At 39.1% G+C, this 21,649-nt stretch overlaps 1 protein-coding gene across 1 annotated transcript; it reads left to right on the forward strand.

Moving 5' to 3' along the window:
• Positions 1-1,421: 1,421 nt before the first annotated feature.
• Positions 1,422-17,818, forward strand: LOC121379007 (neuropeptide receptor 15-like). The gene is made up of 2 exons (XM_041507440.1): positions 1,422-1,729; positions 17,095-17,818. Exons 1-2 carry the CDS (start codon positions 1,524-1,526, stop codon positions 17,816-17,818), a joined length of 930 nt encoding a protein of 309 aa, XP_041363374.1. The 5' UTR covers positions 1,422-1,523.
• The last annotated feature ends 3,831 nt before the right edge of the window (positions 17,819-21,649 follow it).

Genomic DNA, 21,649 nt, shown 5'->3' on the forward strand with positions numbered 1-21,649 from the left:
AATGTAGTAGTGTTTCTGGATAATTGCTGCAAAAGCTACACATAATATGTTACATATTTCGCGTATTAATTTATCGACGAAAGAGTTCGATTGTTACTTTATAGCAATTTATACTAATGAAGTTGTTATTAACTTGGAAGTATTTTTATACGCCCGTCTATGATGGGTCTTATTATGGTATGGCGTTGTCCGTCTGTACGTACGTCCGTATGTTAACTGTTCTTGTCCGGACCATATCTTGCATACATATACATACAGGACCATCAAACCTCACATGTAGGAACAATTTGGGATGGCAGTATGTCACACACAATTATTAGGTCACTGTTACCTACCTTTCACGGTCTACTGCACGTAACAGTAAATCCTTGTCCGGATCATATCTTGCATACAGGACCATCAAACCTCACATGTAGGTTCAACTTGGGATGGTAGTGTGTCACATATAGTTACTAGATCACTGTGATACAAATAAATCAAATAATTTGTCTATATTCTGAACAGCATAGGAAAATCTTGTTTAGCCTTTGAAGAAGTCAGGACAGTTTACCATTGCACATATTTCACTTAATTAGAATTGAATCATAACCGTAACCAGAGAGTCTGTCCAAGACAGGACTGTGTACTTGGTATGCAGCCACTAATATAACTGCAAAATGAGACGGTGCTGTGACTTAGGGATGAAAAAAAAAACACACACAATAAATGGTCAGCATATATTGACGTTTTGCTTGGTAGTTACCAGGAGGCCGCTACCAATAAATATCAGTTACGTAGCCCTTTTTCCAGAGAATCTATTCTGACAAAGAAACTATCGAAATGCGTTAAAACAGGAATGGTGGTGTGATTGCTGAGTGATCCTGCCTTTAAACTCCCGTTGGCGCGGGTTATAAGCTCAGTCTGTTGAGTGCTCGCATGAGGTGCTTGCGTCGCAGGATCGAACCATCTCTGTGGATCGATTCACCAGATTTGGGGTTTTCTCGTTCCAATCAATGCACCGTGAATGGCCGTGGTGTGTTTTCCTGTCTGTGAGAAAATGCATATAAAAGATGTGACAACCTCGTGTCAGAATTGCCACGTTAGACATCCAATAGCCGATGATTAATTAATCAATGTGCTCTAGTGATGTCGTTAAACAAGACAAACAAACGTTTGAAAACTCCCGTTTCAACAAGAATGATTTAGCAGAAATATGACCATATTTGTTTTTTCTTTTCCAGCTGTTGGTCAAGGTTCAACTACATCAACAAACCTTTTTAAACTACCATATTAACATCTGAAACATGAATTACGTAGACTCGAGAGCAAATGTTTCCGCGGCAGGTAATCTTCCAGGGGAAATGGACAACGTTTCGACCCCCGCCAATCTGACAAACCTGTCTGGGACGCTCGGCGAAATGGAGGACCTCCCAGCCGCCGGGATTCCAGAGCTTGTGTGCTTCAGCCTGCTCTTCTTCGTCATCGGAGTCATCGGCATCACTGGCAACTTCCTCGTCATCTACGCCGTCGTGTGCGACAGGAAGATGCGGGCCTCGGTGACGAACCTTCTCATCACGAACCTGGCCGTTGCGGACCTGTTGATCATGGTGTTCGGGATCCCGGAGATCATACAGTTCATGATCAACCGGGGCTGGATCCTGGACCACCTGTCGTGCAAGGTCAACCGATTCGTGCTGGTCGTGGCGCTGTACGCCTCGGTCATGACTCTAGTCTCGATTTGTGTGGAAAGGTAAGGGAACGTTAGGCCACGTGGGTGTGTGCATACTGTTGATGTTTGTGTATGTGTGTTGGATGTTTTGGTTAAAGTTCTGTCTCTCTGTGTCTCTGTATGTCTGTCTGCCTGTGTGTGCGTCTCTCTCTCTCTCTCTCTCTCTCTCTCTCTCTCTCTCTCTCTCTCTCTCTCTCTCTCTCTCTCTCTCTCTCTCATTATCAATATTTTGTTTTAATGGTGTCGTTAAATGAAACAAATTTGTCTGTTTGCTTGCTTTAGACTGGCGATAACACCAAGACTGTTCCACAGGTATTTTATAATGTAGCTTCGGCATCCCTCGTTGAAACCGTTGTTATACAATACTGTACGCTTACCAATGTATGTACATGTAATATATTGATATTTATCATAAGCTGGTCAGACGTGCGTCACAATTATGACGTATTCATTTCAAGACGGATATCAGCTAACGGCAGAAACAAATTAAAGACAGATCCAGATCCTCTCTCAATATCTGTGTAATCCTTAACCATATGTCTGACGCCATATAACCGTAAATAAAATGTGCTGAGTGAGTCGTTAAATAAAACATTTCGTTCCTTCCTTTCGGTGGGAGGGGAGGGGTTATTATCTTATTGTCATGGATATTTCTAGAGAAGATTGTCGTGTGTATAATAATAATAATGTATGTTAGTGTAATTTAAAATGCTGATGGTATGTTATTTACCTCCTCCCTAAAAGACGATAGAAAACTACATCCGCCTCTGCGAAATCATGTAAAGCCGAGTCGATTAAAACTATCGGAACGCTCTTCTGGGCAGAATTGTGATTATTTAAACGTGAACGTGGCTATTCTGGATTTTTATTGATATAGCATTTTAATCGCGTTACACCGCCGTTGGACGAATGCGACTGATGGGGTGATTGTTGATGCATCTGAATACCAGTCGCATCACGACATAAACAATACTTATAGTCCTCCCCAGCTCCATGATCATTGTAAATGTATATAGTGTTCAAAATAAGTACAGGATATTCAAATATAACACAATATAACAGAGATGTATTAATTTTTATTGCAATAATAATTAATGGTAAAACACAAGAGATTGGCATTAAAGAGTATAGCCAGTATAGTGATGTAGGTCCGGAGGAGACACTGATACGTAACAGGGTGTGGTGCTTGTGAACTTGACGTTTTCGATATTTGCTCTAGTGGCGGGTAAAAACCCCGCGGTTCGCCAAGCACGCACGAATCCAACGTGGCATGCTCCTGAGGAAAGGTGTCCACCAAGGTGTTGGGGAATCCTGGTGGATTCCTCTTGGAGAGCAGCGCCTAATTCATCCAAGTTGGTTGGCTGATGTTGACGTAGTCGTAGCCGTAGTCCGATGATGTCCCACGTGTACTCAATGGGTGAAAGGTCTGGGCTTATGGCTGGCTACGATAGCTACATGATCACTGTAAAAGTATAATTAATTTCAGTTTGATGTGACGTAAGAAGAAAAGTAAATGTGTTTTGGACATAACAAAAAAGGACCACTCTTTTAAATTCAACCCAGAATTAATTTTATTTAAAAAAAAACAAAAGACTTTGATTTCTATACAATTTTTAAAGATATACTTACTTTGATGTGTGAGGTGTATTATACTGTTTCTTTATTATACTCCTTATACTTGGGGGGGGGGGGGGGGGGGGGGGGGGATTTAGCTCAGTCGGTTGAGTGCTCGCCTGAAGTGATTGCGTCGCAGGATCGAGCCACATCTGTGGGAAAGTGCATATAAAAGATCCCTTGCTGCTAGTGGAAAAACTGTAGTGGGTTTTCTCTGGGTCAGAATTACCAGATATTTGATCTCCACTAGCCGATGATTAATTAATCAGTGTGCTCTAGTGGTGTCGTTAGGCAAAACAAACTTTAACTTTACACAGTAAAATAAATAGTTTTCTTAATACATCGAGTTTTAACGACTCACTGGGTAGGTGTAAGATCACCACACCCTCTTCTCTCACTAACCACTAACCAACTAACAACTAACAACTAACAACTAACCAACTAACAACTAACCAACTAACAACTAACAACTAACCAACTAACCAACTAACAACTAACAACTAACCAACTAAAAAACTAACAACTAACAACTAAAAACTAACCAACTAACCAACTAACCAACTAACAACTAACCAACTACCAACTAACAACTACCAACTAACAACTAACCAACTAACAACTAACAACTAACAACTAACCAACTACCAACTACCAACTACCAACTAACCAACTAACCACTAACAACTAACAACTAACCACTAACCACTAACCACTAACCAACTAACAACTAACAACTAACCAACTAACAACTAACCAACTAACCAACTAACCACTAACCACTAACCAACTAACCACTAACCACTAACCACTAACCAACTAACAACTAACCACTAACCACTAACCAACTAACAACTAACCACTAACCAACTAACAACTAACCAACTAACAACTAACCACTAACCACTAACCAACTAACAACTAACCACTAACCAACTAACAACTAACCACTAACCACTAACCAACTAACAACTAACCACTAACCACTAACCAACTAACAACTAACCACTAACCAACTAACAACTAACAACTAACAACTAACCAACTAACAACTAACCACTAACCACTAACCAACTAACAACTAACCACTAACCACTAACCAACTAACAACTAACCACTAACCACTAACCAACTAACAACTAACCACTAACCACTAACCAACTAACAACTAACAACTAACAACTAACCACTAACCACTAACCAACTAACAACTAACCCGCTGTCCTGGACAGACAACCCAGCTAGCTGAGGTGTGTGCCCAGGATAGCGTTGAAACGAAATGTAATAAACTAAAGTTCATTGTTGGGGAGGTATATAGAAAGCGTCTGTGGCGTATTCAGGATAGCGAGGAAAGTCACTGGGTTCCATTGTATCATATTCCATCGTATTCCCTTTAAAGGGACATTTCTCAGTTTGCTGCAACGTTTAATATGTTATCGACTAACTGAGCCTTTTTAGCGATTGTAAATACATAAAATATTAGTGGCTGTATATTAAACGTGTTTCTGATCGTTCTAATATTTTTACTAGGTTAAATTTCATTTTATTTTCTAAACAATTTCTAGACGACCAGAAACACACTGAATATACAGAAACTGATATTCTAAACTAGAAAATATATTTAATATGTAAGTTTAATCGTGGATATATTTTATTATTCGGAAACATCTTACAATGCAACAAACTCAGGAATGTCCTTTTAATGACAGGCGCAACACTCAGTCTAGGGAGCGTCCGACTTCCTTAACATGCCTCGGGTAACGTCATTAGTCCACACTCCAAGTATCATTTCATTTATAGTTATTTTCGTACTAATATTTGAGAAAGAAAATTTCTGTTATAGTCATTACAATTCAACGTCATCCCATCGGTCCATCCGTAGCAGCACGAGTCTGTTCATTTCTCAATGAACGTAGTAAAAATAACCTTGTCGGGGCATGTCATTTCCGACAACGTCATTAATATTTGTAGTTTGTCTTATTGAGCGTTATTGTTTATGAGCAGTATGCATTGGTTCTAGAATACGGTGGTCCGATGCCCGAGTCCAGTTATTTTTAAACTCGGGCCACCAAATGATTACGTTGTGTGAACCCGATGGCAAGTATTTTTTTAATTTTAAAATCTAAGACATCAATCGTAGCCACAATTGCGTGCGTTATTTCACACACTATATTCCAAATGTAATTATAAGGAGTTTCTGTTATTTCGTTTACGTTCATCGGAGTATGAACAAAAACAAATCATCCGCAAACTTATGTGTGACCGTGGCTTTATCCTGCTACTTCCAATGGCATTGTCTCCATTCATAATTTGACACGATACTCGGTATTACACCATGAATTGCACGAATAATTGACTGTTAGGTCTAGTGCAGCCTTGTCAAACAGAACATAGTATTCGTTAATTGCGTGGATGTACTGGTCGGTTTTTCGGTTAACGTCACGCACTCTCAAATATCACGCGGACGTAGCCCGAGTACTCTGACTGTAGAGGGCTAGACGGTTATTTGAACAGATATTCATCCCTTACAGCCAAGCTCTGTAATTTTCGGGCAATCGCTGCCCACCACACGGTAGTCAAAGATTCCCGCTCTAATACCACAACAATCCTATGTTTGACGTCAAATACCTCTACATCGATCATTTTCGAGTTACTTGATTTGAAAAAAATATTCCACATATTAATCACTAATAAACACACTACAGCAAGAAATCTGACAACACCCACATTCAGCTAAATTTCGGGACACTCCATCGAAAGAATTACAAAGCTCGTTGACCTATATCGTGACGTAGGTCACGTGATCGCCCACCGGATGATTCCGCCTTTCACACAGTTACAGGGGCCGTCTCATATCAAGAAAGTTCAAACATGAAACAAGGTCATATGTAGCCAAAAATAAGAAAGTTTGTTTGGTTAATGACACCACTAGAGCACATTCAGTGGCGTAAGGTGCCAAAAAGTGGGCGCACGCACACACATATACACACATACATATACACATATACACACATACATACACATACATACATACATACACACACATAGATACATACACACATACATACATGTACATACATACACACACACATACATACGTACATACATACAACTGAACAACCCCCGATACTTGGTTCAAAAGACGAAACAGACCTCTTGAGACTTGAACGAGAGGCCTTTTGGATTCGTACATTACAGACAAAACAGCCGTTTGGAATCAACGTTGAATCTGGTAAAGCTGTAAAAAGAGATAAAATAATTTTTCCAATAATTTACAGTCGACGTAGCGTTGATATTGGTAAACTTATGAAGGAGGAGTTTTTAAATCTGCAAACTGTTATGAAAAACCCTATTACAGCACGTCCGGTTATTGCATACAGAAAAAATCCAAGTCTCAAGGATATCTTAGTCTCCACCCGACTACACGCCGGCTAAGCCTGCGTCTAAGCCTCTAAGCCGGTCCATTTTTCAGTGGTTGGTTTGTTGTTATTCCTTTCCTAACAAATTTTTTTTTAAAACAAATACATCGTATCCGGCTGTAAACAAAACATAGTACTAGCCAAATAAATTTAAAACAAGACTGACCGAAAAACAGTTATATTTTGTATATCACAACGGTCAATTTAAAATCAATTTCGAATCCCTGGGGCAAAATTAGAAAATAACAATTTTTTAGTTTTTAAAACATTCCTGAGCCAGTGCGTTCATTCATTCTTAAATACATACATACATACATACATACATACACACATACATACATACATACATACATACATACATACATACATACATACATACATACATACATACATACATACATACATACATAAATACATACATACACACATACACACATACATACATACACACATAGATACATACATACATACATATATACATATATACATACATACATACACACATACACACATAGATACACACATACACACATACATACACAGATACATACATGGAAGCTTCGATAGCTCAGAGCGTATCGTGGTTAGTCTTGCAATTTGCGTTAATATCTATGTATGTAATAGTCAACCTCGACATACATACAATATATAGATATTCATACATCAATACATACATACATACAGTGCCAGTGCGTTAATATATATGTATGTAAGTATTTAATTATCCCCTGCGCCAGTGCGTTAATATCTATGTATGTAATAGTCAACCTCGACATACATACAATATATAAATATTCATACATCAATACATACTAGCCAGTGCCAGGTCTGCCCACTGTTTCATGCACTTAAGCGGGATCGACCGCGTAGATTGTAGGCCCCATGCATATGGTTGAGTTAAAGAAACTTCCTTTTTATGGAAGCTTCGATAGCTCAGAGCGTATCGTGGTTAGTCTTGCAATTTGCGGGCGAATCGGCGCCACAGGTTCGAGTCCCAGCAACGGCATCGGACAATTTTTGAGGCCAGAAAGGATTTGATTATCCCCTGCGCCAGTGCGTTAATATCTATGTATGTAATAGTCAACCTCGACATACATACAATATATAGATATTCATACATCAATACATACTAGCCAGTGCCAGGTATGCCCACTGTTTCATGCACGTAAGCGGGATCGACCGCGTAGATTGTAGGCCCCATGCATATGGTTGAGTTAAAAGAGCTTCCTTTTTATGGAAGCTTCGATAGCTCAGAGCGTATCGTGGTTAGTCTTGCAATTTGCGGGCGAATCGGTGCCACAAGTTCGAGTCCCAGCAACGGCATGGGACAATTTGTGAGGCCAGAAAGGATTTAATTATCCCCTGCGCCTGTGCGTTAATATCTATGTATATAATTGTCAACCTCGACATACATACAATATATAGATATTCATACATCAATACATACATGATCATCGTGTGTTTGTGTGTGCGTGCGTCACTACTGAGGTTTCTGATTCTTAAATCCAGATCCAATCGGAAATTAATTACGCCAAACTTCATGAGTGAAATACATACACGTACATTACTACGCCCCAACGACTAATATATAGCAATTAAACGATCGTAGATTTGATCAATTAATCCCCGGGATGTTCCCACTAGAAAACGCGACCTTGACCCCCGCTTACGTGCATGAAACAGTGGGCAGACCTGGCACTGGCTAGTATGTATTGATGTATGAATATCTATATATTGTATGTATGTCGCGTTTGACTATTACATACGTAGATATTAACACACTGGCGCACTGCCAACCTACCTACCTACCTACCATTGTTCTTAACATTGGTATAAACTCAAAAGATCAAAATCCAACCAGTGCAATAAATTAGTTGCGAAACATGATAAGCTCGATTCGGAAACGTTTCCCTAGGTCAAAAATACTTTTTATCGAGCTTAACTTTTCGGACAGACTTTTGGCTAGTCAAAATACCTGCCTCAACCAAATAAATTTGGCTGCAAAAACAATGAGGGATATCAAACTTATACCTGCGCTTCACGCATGTGATTTTGAGGTTGGGCAGGACAACATTCACTGGACAGAAACAACTGTCAATAAACTGTATCGCAGTTGGATGAGGTACTTAAATTTAACCTAAGGCGGGAAAGGGTAATGTCCATCATGATTTAGGACTAAGAACTAACATTGTTAACCTAACTGGTGACACTAACCTTCTAACATCCGCTGAAAAATCATTACTGGACAGGGGTTTGAATTTTGTCCCCCCCCCCCCCCCCCCAACCAAAAACAGGCTTAGAGGCTAAACTTGACAATGGTGTAATGGATACGGCAGTTTTTGACCACAAAATGAAACTGGCCGACTATTTTCGGCGTTCAACTGGAGAAAAAATCCCATTCACGGAAAACTCCGGCTGGTTACCCCCAAATTCTAGTGTAGATCCTGAAATCATTAAAGCTCATAAAAGGATAGTGGAAAAATTGGGTGATATGACAGTTTACACAAATCAGCAAAATCTTTCTGTCATGGAACGTCGTGCTCTCACCAAACTACGCAAAAACCGCAAAATTGTTATAAAACCTGCAGATAAAGGGTCAGCCACTGTCATTCTATCAAGGGAGAACTATATCCGGGAAGCCCATCGACAGCTTAATAATTCAAAGTACTACAAAAAATTAGACAAAGCTATTTGGCCTGAAAATTGTAAAAAGTTCAATGCAATTATTCACTGTCTAAAAGATCAGGGACATATAAATAAAAAAACAAGTAAAATATTTAGAAGCCAGGTCACAATCACAAACCCATAAATTTTATTTACTTCCAAAAATCCACAAGCCAGTCGATACATGGACCGATATTAACACACCACCCGGTCGTCCAATCATTTCAGACTGTGGATCAGAATCGTACAATATTTCAGAATACATAGACTTTCACTTAAAACCAATTGCAAATAGACATGAAAGCTTTGTGAAAAACACTGAAGATCTTTTATCAAAATTATCAAAAACCAAAATCCCAAAAGATTCATTCTTGGTTACCCTTGATATTGACTCCATGTACACCAACATAGGTATTGATGCGGGCATTGATTCAGTTAAGAGAGCATTCGAGAGTACCCAGATACAAACAGACCAGATACGAACATTATTGAGCTGTTAGAATTAAGCCTAAAAGGAAATGATTTTGAGTTTGATGGAGAAATGTATCAGCAAGTGTGTGGTTGTGCTATGGGCAAACGTTTTAGTCCAAACTTTGCATCTATCTATGTCGCCGAATGGGAAGAGGCTGCTTTAAAGAAATCGAGTAAAACACCTCTTTTGTACCTCAGATATCTCGACGATATACTTATCATTTGGCCACATTCTAAACAAGAATTTTGGAACTTTTTTGAGCTAATAAATCAACAGGATGACAGTATCAAACTTAAGGCCACCACATCAGATAAATCAGTTGACTTTTTGGATGTAACAATTTATAAAGGTACACAGTTTGAAACATCAGGTTACCTAGACTACAAAGTGTTTTTCAAACCCACAGACACACACCAACTTCTCCACTGCAAGTCTTTTCACCCATGCCACACCTTTAAAGGCATTGTTAAATCTCAGATTATTAGATTTCACAGAAATTCGAGTAACAAACAGAATTTCAATGAGGCTTGTTCACTTTTATTTAGTGCTTTAAAACCTAGGGGATATTCAAAACGGTTTTTAAGAAAAATTAAATCTGAAACTGTTCGAGAATTAGAAAATCCCTTTAGGGCAACTGAAGACTATAAACCATACAAACTTCAGCATAACCAATCACCTCAAATAAGCACTGGCTCCTCTACTACTTGTGCCAAAACCAGGTGTAGACTTCACAACTTACTTAAAACGCAGTCGACTTTCAAAAGTCAACAAGACCAAAATTGAATATTAAATTCGGACAGACATGAACTGTGATTCGAAAAATGTAGTATATCAAATCACCTGCAATTTATGTAAAAAGCAGTACGTAGGACAAACGCAAAACCAACTGAGAATTAGAGCAGTTTCTCACAAGTATGATATTCGGCATGAAATTGTGTGACGGAACATGCTCTTAATTTCTTTTCGCCTGTGGCGATGTTAATTGTTTTAGAGGGCCGTGTGCAGTCCCAATATGCACTTAAGCCCAGGTGGGCACTTTGTTACGTAATACCCAGACGAGGTGCGGAGGCCATGTGGCCAGTAGTTACGTAATACCTCCGCTAGTTCGGTACGATCGGGGTATTGCTGGTGAACTAGGCGACGACCAGTGTAGGCTTCTAAGAAAGCGATGCCGTCTTGGTCGCTGTGGACATATCACTTGTAGGTATTCGGTGCCGCCTTGTGCCCCCAGGCGATATTCGGATTTTGTAATAAATAGATAGGATTTAGAGATATCGGGGAGAAACATATTGGAAGGCTACCAGGGAGCGCGTCGGTTTGGACTTGGTAATTATATATTTTCTGCTCTATGTATAACCTTGATGTGATTGATGTGACTTTAAATATTTTAATACTGTATTATACCAATATTATTTAGACGGTGCTGCCGGTCATCTGATGCAGTAAATTGTAGGCTCACTGTTCTAATATATATAAGGTTTATCCAGTCATCCTAGAGGACCTAGGTAAACTGTATGTTATTGTCTTTATTGTGATAGGTACCAGTATTAATTCTGTATTACAAGGTTACTTAATGAGTAGATAAGGGTTAATTAAAAATTAACCAATTAGGAATAGACTTGTAATTCCTTTATTAATTAAGTTCCCCTGGAAGCGTTTCTCAATTATCACACGTGTGGGTGTTGTGTCACGGTGAAGTGATTAGAATATTGTATAAACTAGACACCTAGTGATTAACTAATTAAGTGATCAGTTCTGAGTTGTTACTATTTGTTGTTCTTAATTAACTACTGCGGCAGTACATTTGTCAGCGTAGATTAATACAGATTCCAAAGTGTATTGTGTTTTGTTGTGTTTTCTAGTGAACTAAACGTTCTATATTACATATATACATATATATTAGTTCAGACCGGACTTGGTAAATATATTTATTTCTGCTCTGTTGTATAACCTTGATGTGATTGATGTGACTTTAAATATTTTAATACTGTATTATACCAATATTATTTAGACAGTGTCTCCGGTAATCTGACGAAGTAAATTGTAGGCTTCACTGTTCTAAAATATTAAAGCCTAGCCAGTCATCCTAGAGGACCTAGGTAAACTGTAGGTTATTGTCTTTATTGGGATATGTACCAGTATTAATTCTGTATTACAAGGTTACTGAATGAGTAGATAAGGGTTAATTAAAAATTAACCAGTTAGGAATAGAGTTGTAATTCCTTTATTAATTAAGTTCCCCTGGCAGCGTTTCTCAATTATCACACGTGTGTGTGTTGTATCACGGTGAAGTGATTAGAATATTGTGTAAACTAGACACCTAGTGATTAACTAATTAAGTGATTAGTTCTGGGTTGTTATTATATTGTTGCTGTTAATTAACTACTGCGGCAAGTACATTTGTCAGCGTAGTGTTAATACAGATTCCAAAGTGTATTGTGTTTTGTTGTGTTTCTAGTGAACTAATCGTGCTATATATATATATATATATATATATATATATATATATATATATATATATATATATATATATATATATATATATATATATAAGATCGTATCTCTGATCATACCTAGAGACGAGCCACGCGGGTATAACTGCCCGTTACAGAGAGATCTAATAGATATACAGTAGGGAGAGATATTTGGATAATCGTGTTTCATTCAGTTACGGGTGTTATAGGATCCCCGTGACAAGTTGACACCCCTGTCGCCAATCACTTCAATCTACCTGACTATTCGTTAGATGAAAATTTTGAAATAATTCCAATTGAACAACCCCTGATACTTGGTTCAAAAGACAAAACAAACCTCTTGAGACTTGAACGAAAGGCCTTCTGGATTCGTACATTACAGACAAAACAGCCGTTTGGAATCAACGTTGAATCTGGTAAATCTGTAAAAAGAGATAAAATAATTTTTCCAATAATTTACAGTCGACGTAGCGTTGATATTGGTAAACTTATGAAAAACCCTATTACAGCGCGTCCGGTTATTGCATATAGAAAAAAATCCAAGTCTCAAGGATATCTTAGTCTCCACCCGACTACACGCCGCTTAAGCCTCTAAGCCAGTGCATTTTTCAGTGGTTGGTTTGTTGTTATCCCTTTCCTAACAATTTTTTAAAAAACACAAACATAGTACTAGCCAAATAAATTTAAAACAAGATCGAAAAATAGTTATATTTTGTATATCACAACGGTCAATTTAAAATCAATTTCGAATCCCTGGGGCAAAATTAGAAAATAAATTTTTTTTAGTTTTTAAAACATTCCTGAGCCAGTGCGTTCATTCATTCTTAAATACATACATACATACATACATACATACACACATACATACATACATACATACATACATACATACATACATACATCAATACATACATGATCATCGTGTGTTTGTGTGTGCGTGCGTCACTACTGAGGTTTCTGATTCTTAAATCCAGATCCAATCGGAAATTAATTACGCCAAAGCTTCATGAGTGAAATACATATCCGTACATTACTACGCCCCAACGACTAATATGTAGCAATTAAACGATCGTAGATTTGATCAATTAATCCCCGGGACGTTCCCACTAGAGAACGCGACCTTGACCTCCGTGTCACCCGGGTCTATGCTCCGTCTTAATTACGCTTTATCCCTGGCCACCTGTTAAGGCTGGTGTCGTTACCACCGTGGCCATTAGAGTTGTCCAGATTTCAAGCGGAATGGTAAGATTGAGTGCAAGATCGCCAATATTATTGATTGGTCTGTGCCCGTGGACCCAAGTAATGATTTAGCAAGTCCCGTTCCCCATTAATTAGTTGTACTTTCGGGTCACAAATGATTCCTATGAGTGGGAAACTGACCGCGTTGGATTTGTCAAGCCGGCGAACTATTAGATCTGTAATCGGCAGAATAGCCTTTGTGTGCGCATGTCTGGGTTTATGTGTATTGGTATATGAATATTAGAGCTGGGCGGTATACCGTATATACCGTTCGGTATCTGTATTATGTCAATACCCATTTACGTACCGAGCAAATTTCAAAATACCGAATAATATATCTGACGAACGCAAAATGGGTTGGTATAAATCAGACGAGAGCCGTGTGTATGGAATTTAATTGTATTTAGATGAAATTAGCGGGTGAGCTATAACACAGCCATGCATTTAAAGCCGAATATACCGAAAATAGAACTCCATATCAGTATTGTGTCAATACCGAATACACCGTACCGATACCGAGGTAAATCATCTCAAAAATACCGATATCGATACCGAACCGCGAATTTCAATACCTTCCAGCTCTAATGAATATCTAAATACTGTATGCATTGATGTATGAATATCTGGTGTGTATGTAAGGTTTGACTATTACATGCATAGATATTAACGCACTGGCGCAGGGGATAACTAAATCCTTTCTGGCCTCACAAGTTGTCACATGCCGTTGATAGGACTCGAATCTATGGCATCGAATCACCCGCAACTTGCAGACTTGCCACGATATATTCAGATCTATCGAGGTATCCATAAAAAGGAATGTGTTCATATAGTTATCATTTGTGACACACAACAGCCGATATGTATTTTTTTGTGCTGGGGTGTCGTTAAACATGCATCCATTCATTCCATAAAAATTATGCTCTTTAACTTAACTATATGCATGGGGCCTACAAGCTACGCGGTCGATCCCGCTTACGTACATGAAACAGTGGTCAAACCTGGCACTGGCTAGTATGTATTGATGTATGAATATCTATATATTGTATGTATGTCGAGGTTGACTATTACATACATAGATATTAACACACTGGCGCACTGCCAACCTACCTACCTACCTACCTACATATATATATATATATATATATATATATATATATATATATATATATCTATATATATATATCTATATGTGTATATCATCTAAGCATGCATGTATCATGTTTTGATCTTTTTTCTTTGGTGTATTTCTTCTTCTACTACTACTATTTCTTCTTCATCATCATCGTCTTCCCTTCTTCTTCGTCTTTTGTGGATAGAGGTTGTTTCCTTCCCAAAATCGATTGTGGACATACGGAAAACAAATGCCAAAATGACCGCCAACACTGATCAGTAAATACGGAAATCTAGACAAACGACGTATTATCGAGTCTTTTGTTAAAGATCTCCCTTATTCTCATGGCCGTCAGTTTACAGTACAAATAGAGCACCGCCTGTTTACTGGAATCGACAGCAGGGGTGGCAAAGACATCTGTTGAACAGGTTCCAGGAGTTGTGGAATACAGGGTTTACTTATCCCCTTGATTCCTTGGTGAAGCCTCACAGCTTGGAAATCAATCAAGATTGGTTGACCAGAGCGAATGGGACTGTTTGATTTACACTGAGTCTATAGTTAAACCCCGCATTGCCTAGGTCAATATCAGTCTATAATTGTGATCTTGATACGATTATGGCGGAGAGAATGATCACCTTTAGTTTGATATTCGTATTTGTATCCAATTGAGATTCAAGCACGATATCATGTGTGTGCACCGACAGACATACACACGCACACACAGACTCACACACACACGTACACAGACTCACACACACACGTACACATACGCACGCACGCACGCACACACACATACTCACACAGAAATACACACGCACACACAGACTCACACACACACACGTACACAGACTCACACACGCACGCACGCACGCACGCACACACAGACTCACAGAAATACACACGCACACACAGACACACACACACACGTACACACTCACACACATACACATACACACGCACGCACGCACACACACAGACTCACAAAGAAATACGCACACACACAAAGTGGGAGAGAGAGAGAGAGAGAGAGAGAGAGAGAGAGAGAGAGAGAGAGAGAGAGAGAGAGAGAGAGAGAGAGAGAGAGAGAGAGATTGCTAGGGGTAATGAAAGATAGATCTTGAAAGTTAATCTTTTGTCTTAAACCGGCCTCGGTGGCGTCGTGGCAGGCCATCGGTCTACAGGCTGGTAGGTACTGGGTTCGGATCACAGTCGAGGCATGGGATTTTTAATCGAGATACCGACTCCAAACCCTGAGTGAGTGCTCCGCAAGGCTCAATGGGTAGGTGTAAACCACTTGCACCGACCAGTGATCCATAACTGGTTCAACAAAGGCCATGGTTTGTGCTATCCTGCCTGTGGGAAGCGCAAATAAAAGATCCCTTGCTGCCTGTCGTAAAAAGAGTAGCCTATGTGGCGACAGCGGGTTTCCTCTAAAAACAGTGTCAGAATGACCATATGTTTGACGTCCAATAGCCGATGATAAGATAAAAAATCAATGTGCTCCAGCGGCGTCGTTATATAAAACAAACTTTACTTTTTTACTTTTGCCTTAAAGGGGCGGGATTTAGCTCAGTCGGTTGAGTGCTCACTTGAGGTGCTCGATGGATCCATTCAACTAATTGAATTTGTTCTCGTTCCAACCAGTGCACCACAAGTGGCCACATACCGTGGTATGTGCTTTCCTGTCTGTGCATATAAACGATCCTTTGCTGCATTACGAAAAGTGTATCGAATTTCCTCTGATGACTATGAGTCAGAAATATCAAATGTTTGACAGCCAATAGCCTATGATTAATTAATCAGTGTGTTCTAGTGGTGTCGTTAATCAAAACAAACTTTACTTTTTCTGTCTTATAACGCAGCCAGTCGACTACTCGTAGTATTACGTGACAGATTGGGGATGACATCACTAAAGGAAATTTCTCATGTACGTTTCATCACTATTCCTAGACGAACGAATGTACGTGCTTATATCGACCTTACATACACTGGCATGTGTAGTAGATTCGGTTATACATTGTTAAAATGTGTATAATTTACATCATGAGATTTAGGACATACAACAAGTAACCGAATTTATTTCCATTGAACTCATCTTTAGACCACGATTCAATTAAATTTATTTTCAAATAAAGGGTCAGGGGACCCATGTATCTCTCTCCCTCCCCCGCCCCCCCCCCCCCCCCCCCCCTCTCTCTCTCTCTCTCTCTCTCTCTCTCTCTCTCTCTCTCTCTCTCTCTCTCTCTCTCATTGAATGATTAAAAGAAGAAGACCTTTGTGTCTTTGAACATCAATCTATTGGGGACGTTACGTATCCATTAAGCTTACTTTATTAAATATATTATGTATTTTTTATATATACAAAAACGTATTTTGATTATATCTTCTTTTTTCAGATTTATTGGAATAATTTACCCTATTAGGGCGCATATTCTGTGCAACCGTCGTCGAATTGCCTTTGTGGTGGCTTGCGTCTGGCCGTTTGCGGTTCTTTCCGGCATCCCAACTCTGCTCTTTAACCAAGTGAAGAAGGGCCATCCAACGATGAAAACGCTGTACTGCGTGATAACGTTCCCAGTCGACCACGACTTCTACAACCTGATTTTCAAGTACGTCGAGTTCGCATTGTTCTACATCATACCGCTCGCCATCCAGATGACACTGTACGCCATTGTCTCCAAGCAACTATTCTTGGGTTCTGAAAAGCTGCATCGAAGACAAACGGTCCTGGACGAAAACGGATTCGCGAAAGAAAGGACGTCAGAAGCCGTTCAAGCGCGGAAGGGAGTCGTCAAGATGCTGATAATGAGTGTAATGGTGTACTTTGTCAGCTACTCCCCGAACCAGGTCCTGCTGTTTTATGACACGTTCAACAGGAGACACTTCCACGACAGCTGGACGTTTCGAGTGTTCGTTATGATCGTCGCGTACATCAACTCCGCGGCCAACCCGATTCTCTACAGCATTTTCAGTCAGAACTTCAGACAGAGGTTTGATAAGGTGTTGTGTAAAATCAGACTCACTATAAAGAAAGAGCCGAGGAGACCGTCCACGTTTAGCACCAGTTCAAGGTTTGGGCGCTTCACCAGTCTCAACCCTTCTGCAAACACGGACCTGTGAAACATTATTAAACTATTCGTTAGTTCGTGCGTGTGTTCGTTCGTTCGTTCCTTCGTTCGTTCGTTCGTTCGTTCTTTCATTCATTCATTCAATCAATCAGTCAGTCAGTCAGTCAGTCAGTCAGTCAGTCAGTCAGTCAGTCAGTCAGTCAGTCAGTCAGTCAGTCAGTCAGTCAGTCAGTCAGTCAGTCAGTCAGTCAGTCAGTCAGTCAGTCAGTCAGTCATACATACATTCATTCATTCATTCAATCATTCATTCAATCAATCATTCATTAATATATTAATTGTTTCGTTCATTCGTTCGTTTGTTCCTTCCTTCCTCCCTTCCTTACTTCGTTCATTCATACATCCATTCACCCATTTATGATTTTACTTTTCTCCAAGTGTTGTATGTAATCTTCTTGTGTGTGTTTGTGTTGATATTCGCTGTAGAATAATACATCATAATTGTCTGTGTTAAGTATTCCAAATGTTTTAATATAACACAGCTTGTGTTGCTTTATGAGAAAAAAATATATACATTAGCGAATATAATGAATATCTCAATTTGTATGTCGTTTTGTGTGTACGTACGTACATACATACGTACATACGTACATATCTACATACATACATACAATATATAGATATTCATACATCAATACATACAAACATACATACCAATAGACAGACATTGTCAATGTACATACGAAAATATATCATAATATTTATGTGAAATACTAGTATTGTTTTACTGGAGATCATATGGGTGTTTTACTATCTACAAAATTATCATCGTGGTGTTGTGCATCTGTAATCTATATTAATGTATGTTTTATCTGTGTTACTAATGACTTGTGACGTGTTCACAGTACTGTTGTTTTCAGCAATAAAATGAATTGTAATCCCCACAAAAAGGTAAAGCAACAACTAATTAACTATGGAAATGAAGTACTTAACATTGTTAAAATGACTTGATGTGTTATCGAACTATGGCCATAACATGAAAATATCAAACCCAAACGTTGTGTCAGAGTTATCTACTCTTGAATGCAACACCCACTAGGTAGCGCTAAACCAATTAATTTCCGGCTGGGTCAAAGTTCGAGGTGCACCGAACTTTTGATAGAGAAGTTAACACCACAAGTCCTGTGATTGGTTATAAATGTGAGTTTGTTGGTTGTAAAAAAATTTAGTTTCATCTGGACTAAAAATGTTTACAATTTTATTTGATGTAGTACCACTGTGTCAAGTAGCCTTATGCTTGGAACATGTATGGGGTACCTGCAAAAAAAAGTACTCAAATTTTGTGCGAAAGTAGGGGTGTTGTAGAAATATCTGGTTATACCGAAAATGAGCCATGAAAGGTACCATTTTCTGCAGTTAATACTTTGAGGTAGGGGTTGTAGTACTGATATTTATGGGTCATAGTTTGGTTGATATATTGCATATAGTGGTTTTAGACACAAACGTTAACATAGTCGCCTATGGGATTTTAATTGGTATAGTCCAACCACTAATAGACCACATATCGTAGTCGTGTCGTGGTTAAGCCATCGGACATAATGGCTGGTAGGTACAGGGTTCGCAGCCCGGTACCGGTTCCTACCCACAGCGAGTTTTAACGACTCAATGAATAGGTGTAAAGCCACAACACCCTCTCCTCTCTCACAAACCTGGACGGACAGTCCAGATAGCTGAGGTGTGTGCTCAGGACAGCGTGCTTGAGCCTTAATTGGATATCAGCACGAAAATAAGAAAACAAAATAAATCTCAGTTATCTTACCACTTGAGCGCTCGCCTGATGCGCGGTCGGTCTAGGATTGATCTCCGTCGGTGGCCCATTGAGCTATTTCTCGATCCAGCCAGTGCACCACGACTGATATTTCAAAGGTCGTGGTATGTACTACCCTGTCTAAGGGATGGTGCATATAAAAGATCCCTTGCTACTAATGTAACAATGTAGCGGGTTTCCTCTCTAAGACAATAGGCAAGAATTGCCAAATGTTTGACATCCAATAGCCGATGATTAGTACATCAATGTGTTCTAGTGGTCTCTTAAAAAAAAAAAAAACTTTAAATGAACCTTAATTGGTTATAAGTACGAAAATAAGTTGACTAAAATGTTAACACTGAAGACGTTTTGTGGTGATTTCAGTCCATGCAAAGGTAGCACGTTTTCTGTAAAATCGGTGTAGGGGAGAGTGGGGCAAAATGGCCCCCTCGGGTAATATGCCCCCCCCCCCCCCCCCCCCGAAATTCCAGCCATCCAGTGCTGCCATCCTTTTGACAAGCATAGTACTTATACCTCTGCACAACAGCAGACAGTAACAATATGGCGGCGGTGGTTGTACATGCTCATTCCTGCACAGTCTGAGATGACATATTCCATCCACACCTGATCTATCGGTAGGTATCTGAGGAAAGTGTGTTTGTAGTGACACCCTATACTCACAAGTTTGAATGTCATTGCATGCTTCTTTGGTAGAAATCAGTGACAAAAATGACAGCTTAAACTTCCTGTCCGATTTGTAAAATTTCCCATGTGGCCATGTTTGTATCAAAATCGTAGGTGGGGCAAACATTGCTCTCCTACCTTTATTTTTCGTTAGATTTTACTCACATTTTGTCCTGACAGAAATCTAGGAAAAACCATTGCAATGACACAGATTCCACATACTAGATGATAACCATGTCACCAATATCGACTTCGCTGAGATCGCATAGGGCAAAAAGCATGTAATTTTGTGCCTGCTGCCATTTTGACTTTTTATGGAATATTCTCCAAGAGGGGTGAAAGGATATGACTTAATCTAGCAACGTCATAACATGTTATCGTATAAAAGCAAACGTGATGACGTCATATTAATTTTTGAAATTATTTTTTGTTTGTTTAAATATACCACTAAAAATCATTGATTTTATATTAATTATGTCACATACTTTGGAGGCTTTCACCCCTCTTGAAGAGTATTCCATAAAAAAAGCAAAATGGCAGACAGAAAACTGCATGTATTTTGCCCTATGCTGTCTCAGCAAAGTCGATACTGGCGACATCGTTACAGTCTCATATGTGGAATCTATGTCACTGTAATGGTATTTTCACAACTTGTGTGTGGACAAAATTTGGGGGAAATGTAACGGTAATTGAAGGTAGGAGAGTAATTTTTTGTAGTTGTTAACATTTTGGTTCGGACAGTAGGGAGCCATTTGACCCCACGCTATCCATCACTTGTCGCAAACATTTTTAAGTTGCTAGGTTGGCCTAAATATAATTATAAATTATAAAAAAGACCTATTATAGTGATCGCATTTTGCCAACCCACTGACAGTGCCTCCTATTTCTTTACAGTGTGAAGCTATCGAGACATAAATATGCCAAGAAACTATCAGAGAAAGACACATGTGCATAATCATGTTTCTTGAGGTCATCATCACCTCATCTCTTGGCTACCTGATCTATGGTATAAGAACATTGTTAATTCTGCTGTGTGTTATATGACAATCACCTCATTTCAAAATATTATTTTTAAACAGACTACAGTTGTAATCGCAGAGAGGACAAGGAACTTTTGACCAGGGTGGTCTCTGTTGTTAGACAATCATTGATTCAACAAATTACTTTAGCCGTCAGAGCACAAGTTGATTTGTAGGCTACCATGTAGGTTATCCTATTTTGTAATTGATGTTCCATGTAGGGGGGGGGTTTGCAATGATGTTCCCTAAAAGGTTTGTACTAGTATGTACTGTGTGTTAATTTTAGGATAAAACTTGTTTTAAAAATTAAAATTATATTTGCAGTTTGTTCCTTGACCAGTAGGCCACTCACAATGTTTTATCATGAATGGGCCAT

This window comes from Gigantopelta aegis, chromosome 2 (assembly GCF_016097555.1).
Source record: "Gigantopelta aegis isolate Gae_Host chromosome 2, Gae_host_genome, whole genome shotgun sequence".
Lineage (NCBI taxonomy): Eukaryota > Metazoa > Mollusca > Gastropoda > Neomphalida > Peltospiridae > Gigantopelta > Gigantopelta aegis.

What these genes read in the sequence shown, in the direction of transcription:
- LOC121379007 (XM_041507440.1), top strand. Translation starts at nt 1,524, where the DNA reads ATGCGGGCCTCGGTGACGAACCTTCTCATCACGAACCTGGCCGTTGCG. An exon ending in GTCTCGATTTGTGTGGAAAG is followed by an intron (nt 1,730 to 17,094) that starts GTAAGGGAACGT and finishes TTCTTTTTTCAG; the next exon opens with ATTTATTGGAATAATTTACC.